The 12,573-nt window shown below is 47.6% G+C and overlaps 1 protein-coding gene across 18 annotated transcripts in view; it reads left to right on the top strand.

The window, feature by feature from the left end:
- Trerf1 (transcriptional regulating factor 1) overlaps positions 1–12,573 on the top strand; it is a 231,807-nt gene that overhangs the window by 187,717 nt on the left and 31,517 nt on the right. For 7 of the 18 annotated variants that reach the window (XM_057751024.1, XM_057751016.1, XM_057751018.1 and 4 more), the window contains 6 exons: positions 612–765; positions 2,459–2,782; positions 6,026–6,413; positions 6,817–6,883; positions 8,215–8,354; positions 8,477–8,583. In XM_057751024.1, coding sequence (XP_057607007.1) covers positions 612–765; positions 2,459–2,782; positions 6,026–6,413; positions 6,817–6,883; positions 8,215–8,354; positions 8,477–8,583 — 1,180 coding nt within the window. The remainder of the gene's footprint in view (positions 1–611; positions 766–2,458; positions 2,783–6,025; positions 6,414–6,816; positions 6,884–8,214; positions 8,355–8,476; positions 8,584–12,573) is intronic. The other 11 variants (XM_057751031.1, XM_057751028.1, XM_057751025.1 and 8 more) reach the window with 8 other exon arrangements.

The following is a 12,573-nucleotide window of genomic DNA, read 5'->3' as shown; positions in this document are numbered from 1 at the left end:
GCCTGTAGCTTCAGTTCCAGAGAATCTGGTGCCCTCTTCTGGTCTCCCCAGGTACTGGGCACACATACACAATGCACAAACATACAAGCCACTGAAACACTCACCATGTGTGTGTGTGTATGTATGTATTAAAAATTTTGAATTATATTATATATATATATATATAATTCTGAATTTTTTAAGGGAGAGGAAGCCCCTCCCAGGCCAGTGAGATGGCTCTGTGGGTAGGGGTGTTTACTGCTAAGCCTGATGTCCTGAATTTGAACCCTGGGACCTATATATTAAAAGGAAAGAACTGGCTCCAAGTTGTCCTCTGACCTCCACACACTCACTATGACATACATACACACGTGTGCACATGCACGCACACACAATAAATAAATAAATCTAATTTAAAGTTTTATTTTTTTAAAGAAAGAACACTCTTGCTTCCCCTGAACCTCAGTTTTTCCATCTGTACATTCGACTTGGTTCTCTAGAGGATATTAAGGCCGTGGACAGAGGAAGATTAGATAAATAAAATGGGTGCATTGTAGGTGTGAGGCCTTGTGGTAAATTCCTATTTTCCCTCCTCAATGTGTATGTCCTTTCTATGTGGCCCCACCCTTCAGCAGTGGCCAAACCAAAGGAGCGTTCGGGGAACAATTTGATGCCAAGAACAAGCTGACTTGCTCCATCTGCCTGAAGGAGTTCAAAAGCCTGCCTGCCCTGAATGGCCACATGCGGTCCCACGGGGGAATGAGGGCCTCGCCCAGCCTCAAACAGGTCAGCAAGAGCTTGCCCCATCCTTTGCAGGTCGTGTGCTGCTTGCTTTGCTTTGCCGCTGTCAGCGTGAGATGGGGGATGTGTGACTTTTGTGGGCGCCAGGGGAGGTGTGGTCCTCCCTGAGAGTCAGCCAGACGACGCAGCTCCCACTTCCCTGGCTTTATAGACAAGTGTCAAAAGAAAGGTTCCTAAAGAGAACGCCACCTCTTTACCCAGAGAAAGGTGCAAAAGGAACTATGTAAATGAAAACTACATAAATATGTAAATGCAGTGTATGTAAGTATGTGACTGTAAAGAATACTACTTGCAGTACTCAAGACCATGACCAGGTGGCCTTTGAGATCAGTGGTCAGTGGCTAAGAAAAAGCATGTAACTCTCACGCTCTTGACCAGAAGTTTCTATTCATCCATGCAGTGGTTAGCTATAGGTAGGGTCCAGTGACCCTGTGATGCCCTCAGTATAGGAAATCATCTCTGGGTTAGGTCAGAAGACATAGAATTTTCTGAAAATTCTTTGAATATTGATTTTATGAGATTCACTCTCCATCCCTATTTCCTGGCCAGATAAAATACATTGCCAGCAATAGCCAGGCAGGAAGTATAGGCAGGGCAACCAGACTAAGAGAATTCTGGGAAGAGGAAAGGTGGAGAGTTAATTCCAGTCAGATGCAGAGGAAGCAAGATGAGAATGACTCATTGAGAAAAGGTACCAAGCCATGTGCCTAAACATAGACAAGAATTATGGATTAATATAAGTTGTAAGAGCTAGTTAATAATGAGCCTGAGCTAATAGGCCAAACAGTTTAAAATTTAAAAACCAAATTAAAAAAAAAAAAAAGTACATTGCCAGGCGGGTCATGGCGCACACCTGTGGAACCCCAGTGCTCAGGAGGATTTGCTGCAGGTTGGAGGCCAGCCTGGTTTCTATAGCAAGTTCTGGGCTAGCCTAGACAACATAGCAAGACCCTGTCTCAAAACCAGAAAAGGAAAATGGTTTTAAGCCTGGTGTGGCATTACACCCCTATAATCCTAACACTCAGGAGGCTGAGGCAGGAAGATTCTGAGTTTGAGGCCAGCTTGTGCTACCTATAGGGACCCTGTCTTCAAGAAACAAATAAAGGGCTGGAGAGATGGCTCAGAGGTTAAGACCATTGCCTGCTCTACCAAAGGTCCTGAGTTCAATTCCCAGCAACCACATGGTGGCTCACAACCATCTGTAATGGGGTCTGGTGCCCTCTTCTGGCCTGCAGGCATACACACAGACAGAATATTGTATACATAATTAATAATTTTTTTAAAAAAAAGAAACAAATAAAACGACAGCATGTATTGCATTTTCAATGTGGTTTCCTAACAATACAATTCAGGCTGCAATGCCTGTTTCCATTAGAGACATGAATGACCTCTGCCAAGGAAGGAACACTCCTACATAAGATCACATGTTCAGTTTTGACGGAATAGCAGTCCCTGTTCTTTACTTCAGAAAGCCATGAAAACCGCCAACTTAAAAAAAAATCATATAGAAATGATACCTTAAATGCAGCTCAGGAACCCAGAGTTACAGGAAGGAAACCCCCAGCTGTAGTACTCTGTTCCCCACCACCCATGTCCTGGAAACTCTAAGGAAAAGCCAGTCTGTCCCCCTGGGAGAGCTGCTTTCAGCTCAGGATCAAAGCCTTTATTGTCTATGTAGGAGGAAGGAGAGAAGGCCCCACCGCCACCGCCTCAGCCTCAGCCTCAGCCTCAGCCCCAGCCGCCACTGCCACCTCCACCTCCGCCGCCACCGCTCCCTGCTGAGGCAGAACGCCTCACGCCTATGGTCATGCCCGTGTCTGTCCCTGTCAAGCTTCTCCCACCCAAGCCCAGCTCTCAGGGGTTCACCAACAGCGTCGCTGCCACCCCCTCGGCCAGAGACAAGCCAGCCAGCTCGATGTCGGACGACGAGATGCCTGTGCTCGTGAGGATGACCCTGTCCCCCCCTCACTCTCCCCAAGGGGCTGCCCCCTGTGCGCCTGCTGTGAGTCGCTGCGCTGCCACACCTGCCTGGGGTGGGGACATCGCTTTGCTTTCCTGAAGATGGACAACTCTTCCAGTCACTGGCCTGAGCTCAGACCTCATGCAGGCTCCCTGTGAGGGGGAGGCCACCTGCAGTGGACAGCCATTCCTTACTAAGCCTGGGTCTGATTCTGAGAGCTGAGCCTTCACATGTCCAAACATCGATGGTACTCCAATCGGCAGAAACCAATATAACCTTACCAGTTACTAAGAAACAAAAAGTATATCTGCCCCGATAGTGAACAGCTGTTTCCCTGGCCTGGCCCTTTCCCTAGACCGCCAGGTCTCCCCAGATCCAGCTGCCACTCTTGGAATGGCAGGTCCTCTAAGAAATTGCTGCACCATCTGCTCAGATGATCTACCTTGTCAATACCTTTAGTGTCACACCTGCTTAAATACCCTGGGGCCTCAGAGCCATTCCAGTCCCCATAATAAGCCCATGAGAGCCAGGCACCGCAGATCTCAGGAAAGCAAAGTGATTTGTGTTTCTCACTCACTGTTAAGTTCTCTTTGCCTTCCTCATCCCCTTCTCTTCTCTCTGCCCTGGGGAATCTGTGACCTCTGTGGTTGGCCCTATCAGACTGCCCCTTCCCACAGTATAGTGTGTTGGGTCTTATATGTCCTCAGAGAAAGAGTGGCTCCTGGGAATCTAGAAGACGTAAGGGTAGGGTTGAAACACCCAGAAAGAACTGGTTTGGGTTCTTGTGTGACTCTGAGTTAGAAGAAGAGAGACTGAGGGACAGCCTCCATATTCTGGCCAGAGGGGGCTAGCACCCAGCAAAGATGAAATGGCATGCCTACACACACACCCCTTGCCTGGGGAAGTCAGGAGATTTGGTGTGAAAGGCACTGTGTCGTCCTGACCTGGAAGTCCTCTTCACACAGGGACTAGAGCCACCCATGTGCAGTGCGAGAGTGAGGGCTAAGGAGAAGCCTATTACCCCGGAGGAGGCAAGATGGAAATACAGATGTCTCCCGCTGAAACATTCCTGTTACACATCTTCAGCTTTCCATGCGATTGAAAGTTCTACTCACTGTCCTTTGAAGTTGTGGGTCTTGGTCTTCTCCCAGGCTAGTGACAGGCAGCTACACCATAGAATCCTCTCTCCTGACGCTGAGCAGGGCGCTAAGCCACAACTCCCAGTTAGTTAAGTGACTGTGAGGGAAAGAATAGAGATTGTTGTGCACTGGGCTATGCAGCTGGGATGGCCTGCGGGTGAGGGTCATTAAAGTCAGTTCTGACTTAACAATATTTTTGTTTTACTGTGGATTATCCGGATTGTAGCATAAATCAAGGTGCACCAGGTGGGTGAGTCCAACGGGAAGACAGTGGTTTTGCTGTATGGGCTCAGTCGGAAGGGGTGAACTTGGTTTAATGCAAGGGTGAGAGAGACCCCGTCAGCTGACAGGCAGGCTGATGTAGAACCAGGCAGGTGAAATGGGTAAAGAATGGAAGCCAAGTGCTTGACGAAAAAACCGTTTTAAAATCCAGAAAAGGGCTCTGGATTCTGATCTCAGCTCTGAGGTAGAGACAGCTTAAGAATGGCCCTCTCAGAGCCCCGGTTTCCCCCAGAGTGTTGGACTTACCAGTGGCCGTCTCTCTCTTCCCGGGGCAGGAGCTCTATAAAATACTGTGTTTGACTCTGCCCCCCAGAGTCCATAGTTAAAATACTTCAGATGTGAACCTAGTGGGGCACTCTGTGTGATGTACATTCAGAGAGGCGCCTCTGGTCCGGGTGGCTCAGAGAGGCTTGCCTGGGAGATAATAAAGCATTATTTTGAGGTGGAAGGACCAGAAAGCGCCTAAAAAGAACTTTTTGACCCTGTGATCTTAAGTTTGGGCTCCAGGGCAGAGTTGAAACCACAAAGAGCCCCGTATTACTTAGATGACCTCCTCAGGAACCGGGACAGAGCTTAAAAGTTCCCAAATTTGCTCCTCAGAGGTGGGGATGGCAAAGCCCGGTTTTCCAAGCATTCTCCTCAGCAGCCTCTCGCTCCCTCGGGGTCCCTTCCGGGCCTCAGGTTGTGAAGCGCCCTACTTGAGGAAAGGAGGGAGACCGTAGGACGCCGGTCGAAGGAGACCCGCGCTAGCGTTCAGGAACCTGGACGCTGAAGCCCCGAGCCCCTCTGCTCCCTCTTCTCCCCGTCCCCACGCAAGAGTCCCCATCCTAGAGGCTGAGAAGGCACCTTGGAAGAAAAAGGAGCTGAGGGAGAAGTAGGGACGGGAGCGGGGGCAGAGCCCACACTACTGAAGGCAGGCGGTGAGAGGGGCCCAAAGCTGAGGGGCACTGGGGCACAGGCCTAGAGGCAGCTGGTCATGTGACCATGTAACCCTTTCCCGTCACCCCTTGCTGCTGTCTTCACTCGCCACTCTGGCACTAGAGCTGCTGGTCACTGCAGCTGCCTGGGCACCTCAGCCGCCCAGAGCCTCTCCACAGGTATCCCCGGCTGGCTGTCACACGCAGCTCTCGGCTTTTGGGGGTCGATGCTGGCCTCGCACCCAAGTCTGTTTCGGTCCGGCTTTGGCATACCCTGCTTCTCTCCTTGACGTGCATGTGTGGACTGGCTAGTGTATATGTATCCGTGTGGAAGGTTCCCCGGACTAGGCTCAGTTCTCCCGCCATAACCTAAACTCGCTCTGCTGACAGGAAACAGGAGATGAGGGTGCCTCAGAGGGGCGTGACAGGGAGCGTCTCCAGGAGAGCCCGTTACAACGGCTTGGAGAACTGTGGGCCATTGTGCCCGGCTGTGGGGATGGCTGAGGAGCCTGTGCTAGGCGCGAAGGTCCTCCTGCCCCTCAGCCTTGGGCTTTGCATCCCTGAGGAGAGGATTCCGCCTCCTGCTCGGAGCATGTGTGAGCTGCACCTGCAGGAGCTGTGGGGGCACCAAAGAGCCACTCTGCTGGCTGTTCTGCACTCGGAACAGATGGACATGTAGTGATAAGCCAGAGAATTTGAATGTATTACTTCTTGTCGACCCACTCTACCCTTTGCAGACCTTCGGATTTTCTTTCTTAACCAGCCCAAGGCAGGCGTGGTAGGAGTGAGAGGGGACGGGAAGGGAGGCAGTCTCTCTCCCACCCCCTTAGAACTTTTGAGATCCCTGGCCAAATCTGTGGGAAGGGCAGGGATAGGCAGCCTGTACTTAGAAAGGGGCTAGTGACTGGGATGTCCAGGCTGAATCCCAACTATTCCTCTCACTCTAGGAAATCCCCCGGAAACAGCATCCACCCATCACCGCCAAAGTTGAGGAGCCCCTCAAGACCCTACCAGAGAAGAAGAAGTTCCGGCACCGGCCTGAGCCGCTCTTCATCCCGCCACCACCTTCTTCCTATACTCCCAACCCCACTTCTTACTCGGGGGCTACCCTATACCAGAGCCAGCTGCGCTCCCCACGCGTCCTCGGGGACCACCTGCTCCTGGACCCCGCCCACGAGCTGCCCCCCTACACGCCGCCACCCATGCTGAGCCCGGTGCGCCAGGGCTCAGGGCTCTTCAGCAATGTCCTCATCTCGGGCCATGGCCCAGGAGTGCACCCCCAGCTGCCCCTCACTCCCCTCACGCCCACGCCACGCGTGCTGCTGTGCCGCTCCAGTGAGTCATCCCTTAACCCTGGTGTGACCCCTGTCCATTCTGGTTCTTCCCTGAGTGGGTGGGGAGTCTCACTTTCTTCAACTGGCTAGTTTATCCCTCGGATTTCCGGGAAGTATCAGTTACGTGTTCCAGTAGCTTTGCGAGGTGTTCTTAAATTCTCAGCATCTCGTTTAGTGACTCAAGGGAATCAATCTAAGGAGAAAAGCGAGTAGAAGTGTCTTTGGGATAAAGAAAAGGGAACTGTGCACACTAAGTCTGCCTTGGGTTGTCTACAAGATGCCAGAGCAAAATATGGGCTGGGTCAGAGAAGAGCCTTGTTACTGCTGATTGACTAATTACTGGCTTGCTTTCATGTCGTTGGAAGTTTTCCTTGTTGGCCAGTAAACTCTAGTTTCTGTTTCAGGCAGCATCGATGGCAGCAATGTGACAGTCACCCCAGGACCTGGAGAGCAGACTGTGGACGTTGAACCGTAAGGAAAAGCCAATTATTCTTTAGAGCACAAGCGTCAGATAAGGAAAAGTCTGGAAGCTTCTAGAAGGGCAGCCAGGGCTTCTGTAGTCAGTGGCCACTGAGAGGGGAGAGTTGTGGACATGGCCGGACCATGGCTTTTCTTGAGTACTACTGTTTCCTTTTGCTGCTAGTATTTCAGAGTCTTTTCTTAGGATGAAATGTGAAGCCCTAGAGTCAAAGAATCTAGCATCCCCACCTCCACAGGCCTGAGTCTAGACTCGGACACTTTGACATCTCCAGTGCGTCCCACATTCCCCTGTGAGACTCTTGGCCAGTCTTCTGAACGGGTCTGTTGAGCGTTTGAATCATTCATGATCAGTAGGAGGTACAGCACTCACACACACATTAGTGGCTTATATGTTCCGAGACCTCCAGCTCTGGACACCTGAAACCTCTGATAGTACCATATCCGGTGTATAACCACTACAGAGCCTCGGTAGTCTCTCTGATAACAACTGACTAACCGGCAGCGGATACCTTCTACAGTGGCCAATACTGTAGACAAAAGGAGGAGTCATGCCTGAGGCAGGTAAACTGGCTGGCTGGAGATTTCAGCACATTTTTTAAAATGGCATGAAAGTAACACAGATTTATTTCTGGACTTTTCCATTTAATATTTTCAGACATTAGTTGATCAGGGGTAACTGAAAACCACAGAAAGCTATGGAAAAAGAGGCACTCACTACTTTACTATGGAAGGGGAAAGTGGTTCATCTCATGAATGAACTTAGAAAAGAGGCCACGTGGTACAGAGCTTTCTAGAGTCCAGAATCAGAACGCTCAAGTTGACACCATTCTAGTTTGGATCTGTTCTGAGGCCTTTGTTGGTTCCTTGAATGGGAATCATGATTACTGCCTTGTTCATATCACAGACCTTTGTGAGCTCAGGTGGTATAATGTAAGCGAAAGTGGTCTGGAAGGGATAAATACACAGATTCTTTACACTGCTGAACACATATACCCCACTTCCAGTTCCGTGGTATTATCAGCCGTGCAGTAGGCAACTCCTCTCTTGGAATTATCTGTCTTTCACTCCAGTTCAGAGAGCTGAGAATCCCAAGGCAAAGGGCTACCTTGCCCCTCCCCCACCCCCCAGCCTTAAAGCTACCCTTACCAGTACAAAGGCTATTCCTGGGCTTGGAGGGCCCTGCCACGAGGAAGTGCATTGGCATCCTTCTTGTGACTCTTGCAGAAGGAGCTGCTTCTTCTTCTTATGTCTTCATTTCCTGACAGTTGCCCCTGGCCTAGGCCACTACACTGAAGACCACACTGTTTTTCTTGTCATTAAAGACGCATCAACATTGGCTTGAGATTCCAAGCAGAGATCCCAGAACTGCAAGATGTCTCCGCCCTGGCTCAGGACACACACAAGGCCACGCTGGTGTGGAAGCCGTGGCCTGAGCTGGAAAACCAGGCCCTCCAACAACAAGGTACTGGCACTTGTGAGGGGCCAGGTGGGTGAGGCTGGCTTCTCTAACAGGGACCTCCGGCTCCAGAATGGGGGTGGGTTCTTGTGACTCTGACCCTGTCTGATGCCGTGACTTCTTCTCAGCAGTGGAGAATCTTCTGAATTTGTGCTGCTCCAGTGCGCTGCCGGGTGGAGGGACCAATTCCGAATTTGCGCTGCACTCTCTCTTTGAGGCCAAAGGTGATGTGATGGTAAGGACGGCTTTGTGGATGCGCTGTCTCAGTGAGGGTGGGGCTGCAGACCTGAAAGCCTGCAGAAAGCAAAATCGCCAGCTGGGTTCCTGCTAACACAGCTGTTACTAAATAATAGTCAGGGGCGCATATGTTCTAGGAAGCTAGAATTTCACCTCATGTGTCAGTGACGGAGGTAGAAGGAAAGCCTGGTTAAAACAAGAATTGGCCCGAAGGTCCTCCCGGCTATGGAAATCAGCTGAACTCGCAAGCCTCCAGACCTCTTTTCTCTAACGTTGATGGTTCCTCTTTTCCACCTTTATCATGATTCTGAATGGGGCTGGAGAGATGGCTCAACAGTTAAAAGTACCACCTTCTCTTCCAGAGGTCCTGAGTTCAATTCCCAGCAACCACATGGCAGCTTACAACCGTCTCTAGTGGGATCTGATGCCCTCTTCTGGCCTACAGGCACAAATGCAGACAAAACACTCATACTTTAAAATTTATATACACATAAATAAAATTTAAAATTAAAAAAAAAATAATTCTTAGTTTTGGGGACCTTCATTAGGGACAATTAGATGTCCCTAAACTAGAACCATGGTGCCATCTTCCCAGAGTCATAGCTGACCATTTGTCTAGTTAGCCTTCACTACTGACCAGATAAGTCCACCTAGCCTCAGTTTCCCTTTTATAGAAGCACATTGTAGAAGGAGCTGCGGGCAGGCCTGTTTTTCGTCCTGCCCGGCTCCCACATGGTTAGCCTTACACCCGAAATAACAACACACAAATTGTATTCATTTAAACACTGCTTGGCCCATTAGCTCTAGCCTCTTACTGGCTAGTTCTCACATCTTGATTACCCATTTCTATTAATGTGTGTAGCACCACAAGGCTTACCGGAAAGATTCTAACCTAGATCCATCTTGGGCTGGAGTTCCATCACGACTGCCCTGGAGAGGAGCGGCATGGCGTCTGCCTCACTTCCTCTTCCTCCCAGCATTCTGTTCTGTTTACTCCACCAACCTATGTTCTAACCTATGAGGCCAAGCAGTTTCTTTATTAATTAACCAAGGAAAGCAACAGATTGATATGTGACACTCCCACATCATTTCCCCTTTTTCTGTTTAAACAAAAAAAAAAGAAGGCTTTAACTTTAATATAGCAAAATTACATATAACAAAACAGTTATCAAGTAAGAATTACAATATTTACATCTATTTTATCTTTATCATAACTAAGGAAAACTATAACTATAACTAACTATTCTTCAACTCCATCAAAGACTCCAGAAAGATACAATATTACCTAAGCAAACAAGAAATAAGCAACTTCTAAACTCTGGAAATGACAGAGACATCTCGCTGCCTGTATAGTCACTCAAAGTTCCTCTGTACTGTTGGGACATCCATCTTCGGCCTACAGGCCCATAGTTTCCAGCAGACATTTCCATGAAGCAGGAAATTTCAAAGGCAGTTCAGTCACTATCTGCTGTGTCCTGCAGAATGTCTTGCAGACTCTTTTATGAATCAGGAACCCCGAAAGATCATCTCACCTTTAGGCAAGTTCAGCAGTCCTCTCTCAGAGGGTTCTCTGTGTCCAGTTTATGCAACAGTCCAGGCAAGAGCAGTTTCTTACCCAAATGGCTATCAAACTCCATAAGGAGCCTCTTCGATGCCCATCTTCTTCTTGAAGTAGATTGGTGCTGTCAGGAGCAGACGTGTCTCATTGTCATGAAAAACCCAAAGTTATTAAAACATCAAATGTCATATTCTGTAGTCTTTGAAAGATATGAAGAATGTCTATCTAAAATATATCTATGCACATCTAGAAAATCTAACTAACATGACTACAAGCTTGACTATTGATGATTATCCATTAACAACCTATATACATTACATTTTTACATGAACTACACAATTGATGAATACCTTAATCAATATCAGAAATACATATACATATAACAAGATTGACCTTAAATTTAAATCACTAAAGCAAAATCCATATCAATGCGAATTATTCATACATTTATCATATCCCCCTTTAAATGTAAAAGAACATTTATAAATAATATTTGGGAATATGGGCATAGTTATTTCTCTCCAAACTTCTTCCTGCTATATAGGGGCGCTGTTAATCAGATCTTTCATGGTGTAACCTGTGTGCCAGGTTCATCTCAGTCGGCAGTTGAGTGAAGTAATTTTTTGAAGGTGTTCACAGCAACCTTTCAGGAGGGCGTGGTCTATCATACCATATTTGAATAGAAGCAATCCACAGGGTTTCATCCTCTGTGAACACAAAAGGAGAATCTCTTTTCCAAAGTATCATGTCCTTAGATCCAAATTCTGAAGTCAAGGTATTTTCAAAATATCTATCTTGGATTAGTTCAGCAGCATTTATAAACAATATCTTTTAGCAGCTGTTGCTCCTTCCCCAGCATTCAAACAATTCAAAAAGAGCATAATAGCATACAGTATCAAGATTCTGTGTGTATTTTCCATCTTTGTGCGGCTTTATTTTAACTCTATTTCGTTTATATTTACTTTTATTTTTTGAGACAAGTTCTCTGTATATCTTTGTCCTGGAATAACTCTGTAGACCAGGCTGTCCTTGAACTCTCAGAGATCCTTCTATCTCTGCCTCCCAGGCATTGGGATTAAAGGTGTGTGCTACCACACCTTGAAGTCACAGAGGTCAATCTACCTCTGCCTCCCAAGTGTTGGAATTAAAGGTGTGTACTACCACACCCAACTACTCTCTTTCTTCCTCTTTTTTTTTGTTTTTTACTTTAAGAACTTTAACTTTTAGCCTGCATATATTTTTAACACACTGTAAATCATTTAGAGGTTTTCTTTGTTTTTGAATCTCTCTTTACTGTATATCTCTCTTTTTTTGACCATACAAGCCTTTAATTTACTAAGGAATATGGGTAGGATTAAAGCCGTGGCTTTGATGGCTGAATCCAGCCCATTCCTTAGCTTTCCAGCCTCATGACGGAGATACCGGCTGTAACCATTTTTATTGCCACAACTCTGTGGCGTTTCAAGGTCCCTGCCAGCAAGCAAGCTGCAGCACTGCACTCAGAAACCACACTCAAACACTCTGTAGTCGGATCGCCTGCCTGAAAGAGTCAGAGTTTGCCCTGGCAGGACAGACCAGAATGCCAGCATTTTAAAACAACACAGGTTTTTCTCCTGCTACAGCTAAAAACTGAAATGCTTTACTCTATTCTTTCCCAGCTTTCTCAGGCTTTCTGTGGATGCAGTTATCCACGTTGGGCGCCATTCTGTAGAAGGAGCTGCGGGCAGGCCTGTTTTTCGTCCTGCCCGGCTCCCACATGGTTAGCCTTACACCCGAAATAACAACACACAAATTGTATTCATTTAAACACTGCTTGGCCCATTAGCTCTAGCCTCTTACTGGCTAATTCTCACATCTTGATTACCCATTTCTATTAATGTGTGTAGCACCACAAGGCTTACCGGAAAGATTCTAACCTAGATCCATCTTGGGCTGGAGTTCCATCACAACTGCCCTGGAGAAGAGTGGCATGGCGTCTGCCTCACTTCCTCTTCCTCCCAGCATTCTGTTCTGTTTACTCCACCCACCTATGTTCTAACCTATGAGGCCAAGCAGTTTCTTTATTAATTAACCAAGGAAAGCAACAGATTGATATGTGACACTCCCACATCAGCACATGATTCTTCTAGTACTAGAACTAGATTCCTGCTTTTAGATTTTATGAAAATGCAAAAATAAACAAACATGCCAGTACTTCAAATGTGATCTAGAATTTTAGGATTTGCCTTTTGAGATCAGGGCTCATCTTGAACTTTCAATATAAATTACTGTGGGATTGTCCTGAGATGCTCATGCTGGTTCAGCAGGTGGCAGTGGGGCCTTGGCTTCTGGATTTCTTTTTTCCCCCTCTATTTTTATTGTATATAATTGCCAGGGTGTATGTCTATACACCACATGTGTGCAGTGTCTGTGGAGACCAGAAGAGGGCAT

This window comes from Chionomys nivalis, chromosome 19 (genome assembly GCF_950005125.1).
Source record: "Chionomys nivalis chromosome 19, mChiNiv1.1, whole genome shotgun sequence".
Lineage (NCBI taxonomy): Eukaryota > Metazoa > Chordata > Mammalia > Rodentia > Cricetidae > Chionomys > Chionomys nivalis.
The sequence above is the reverse complement of the archived record's forward strand: the minus strand, read 5'-3'. Positions and strand labels throughout refer to the sequence as shown.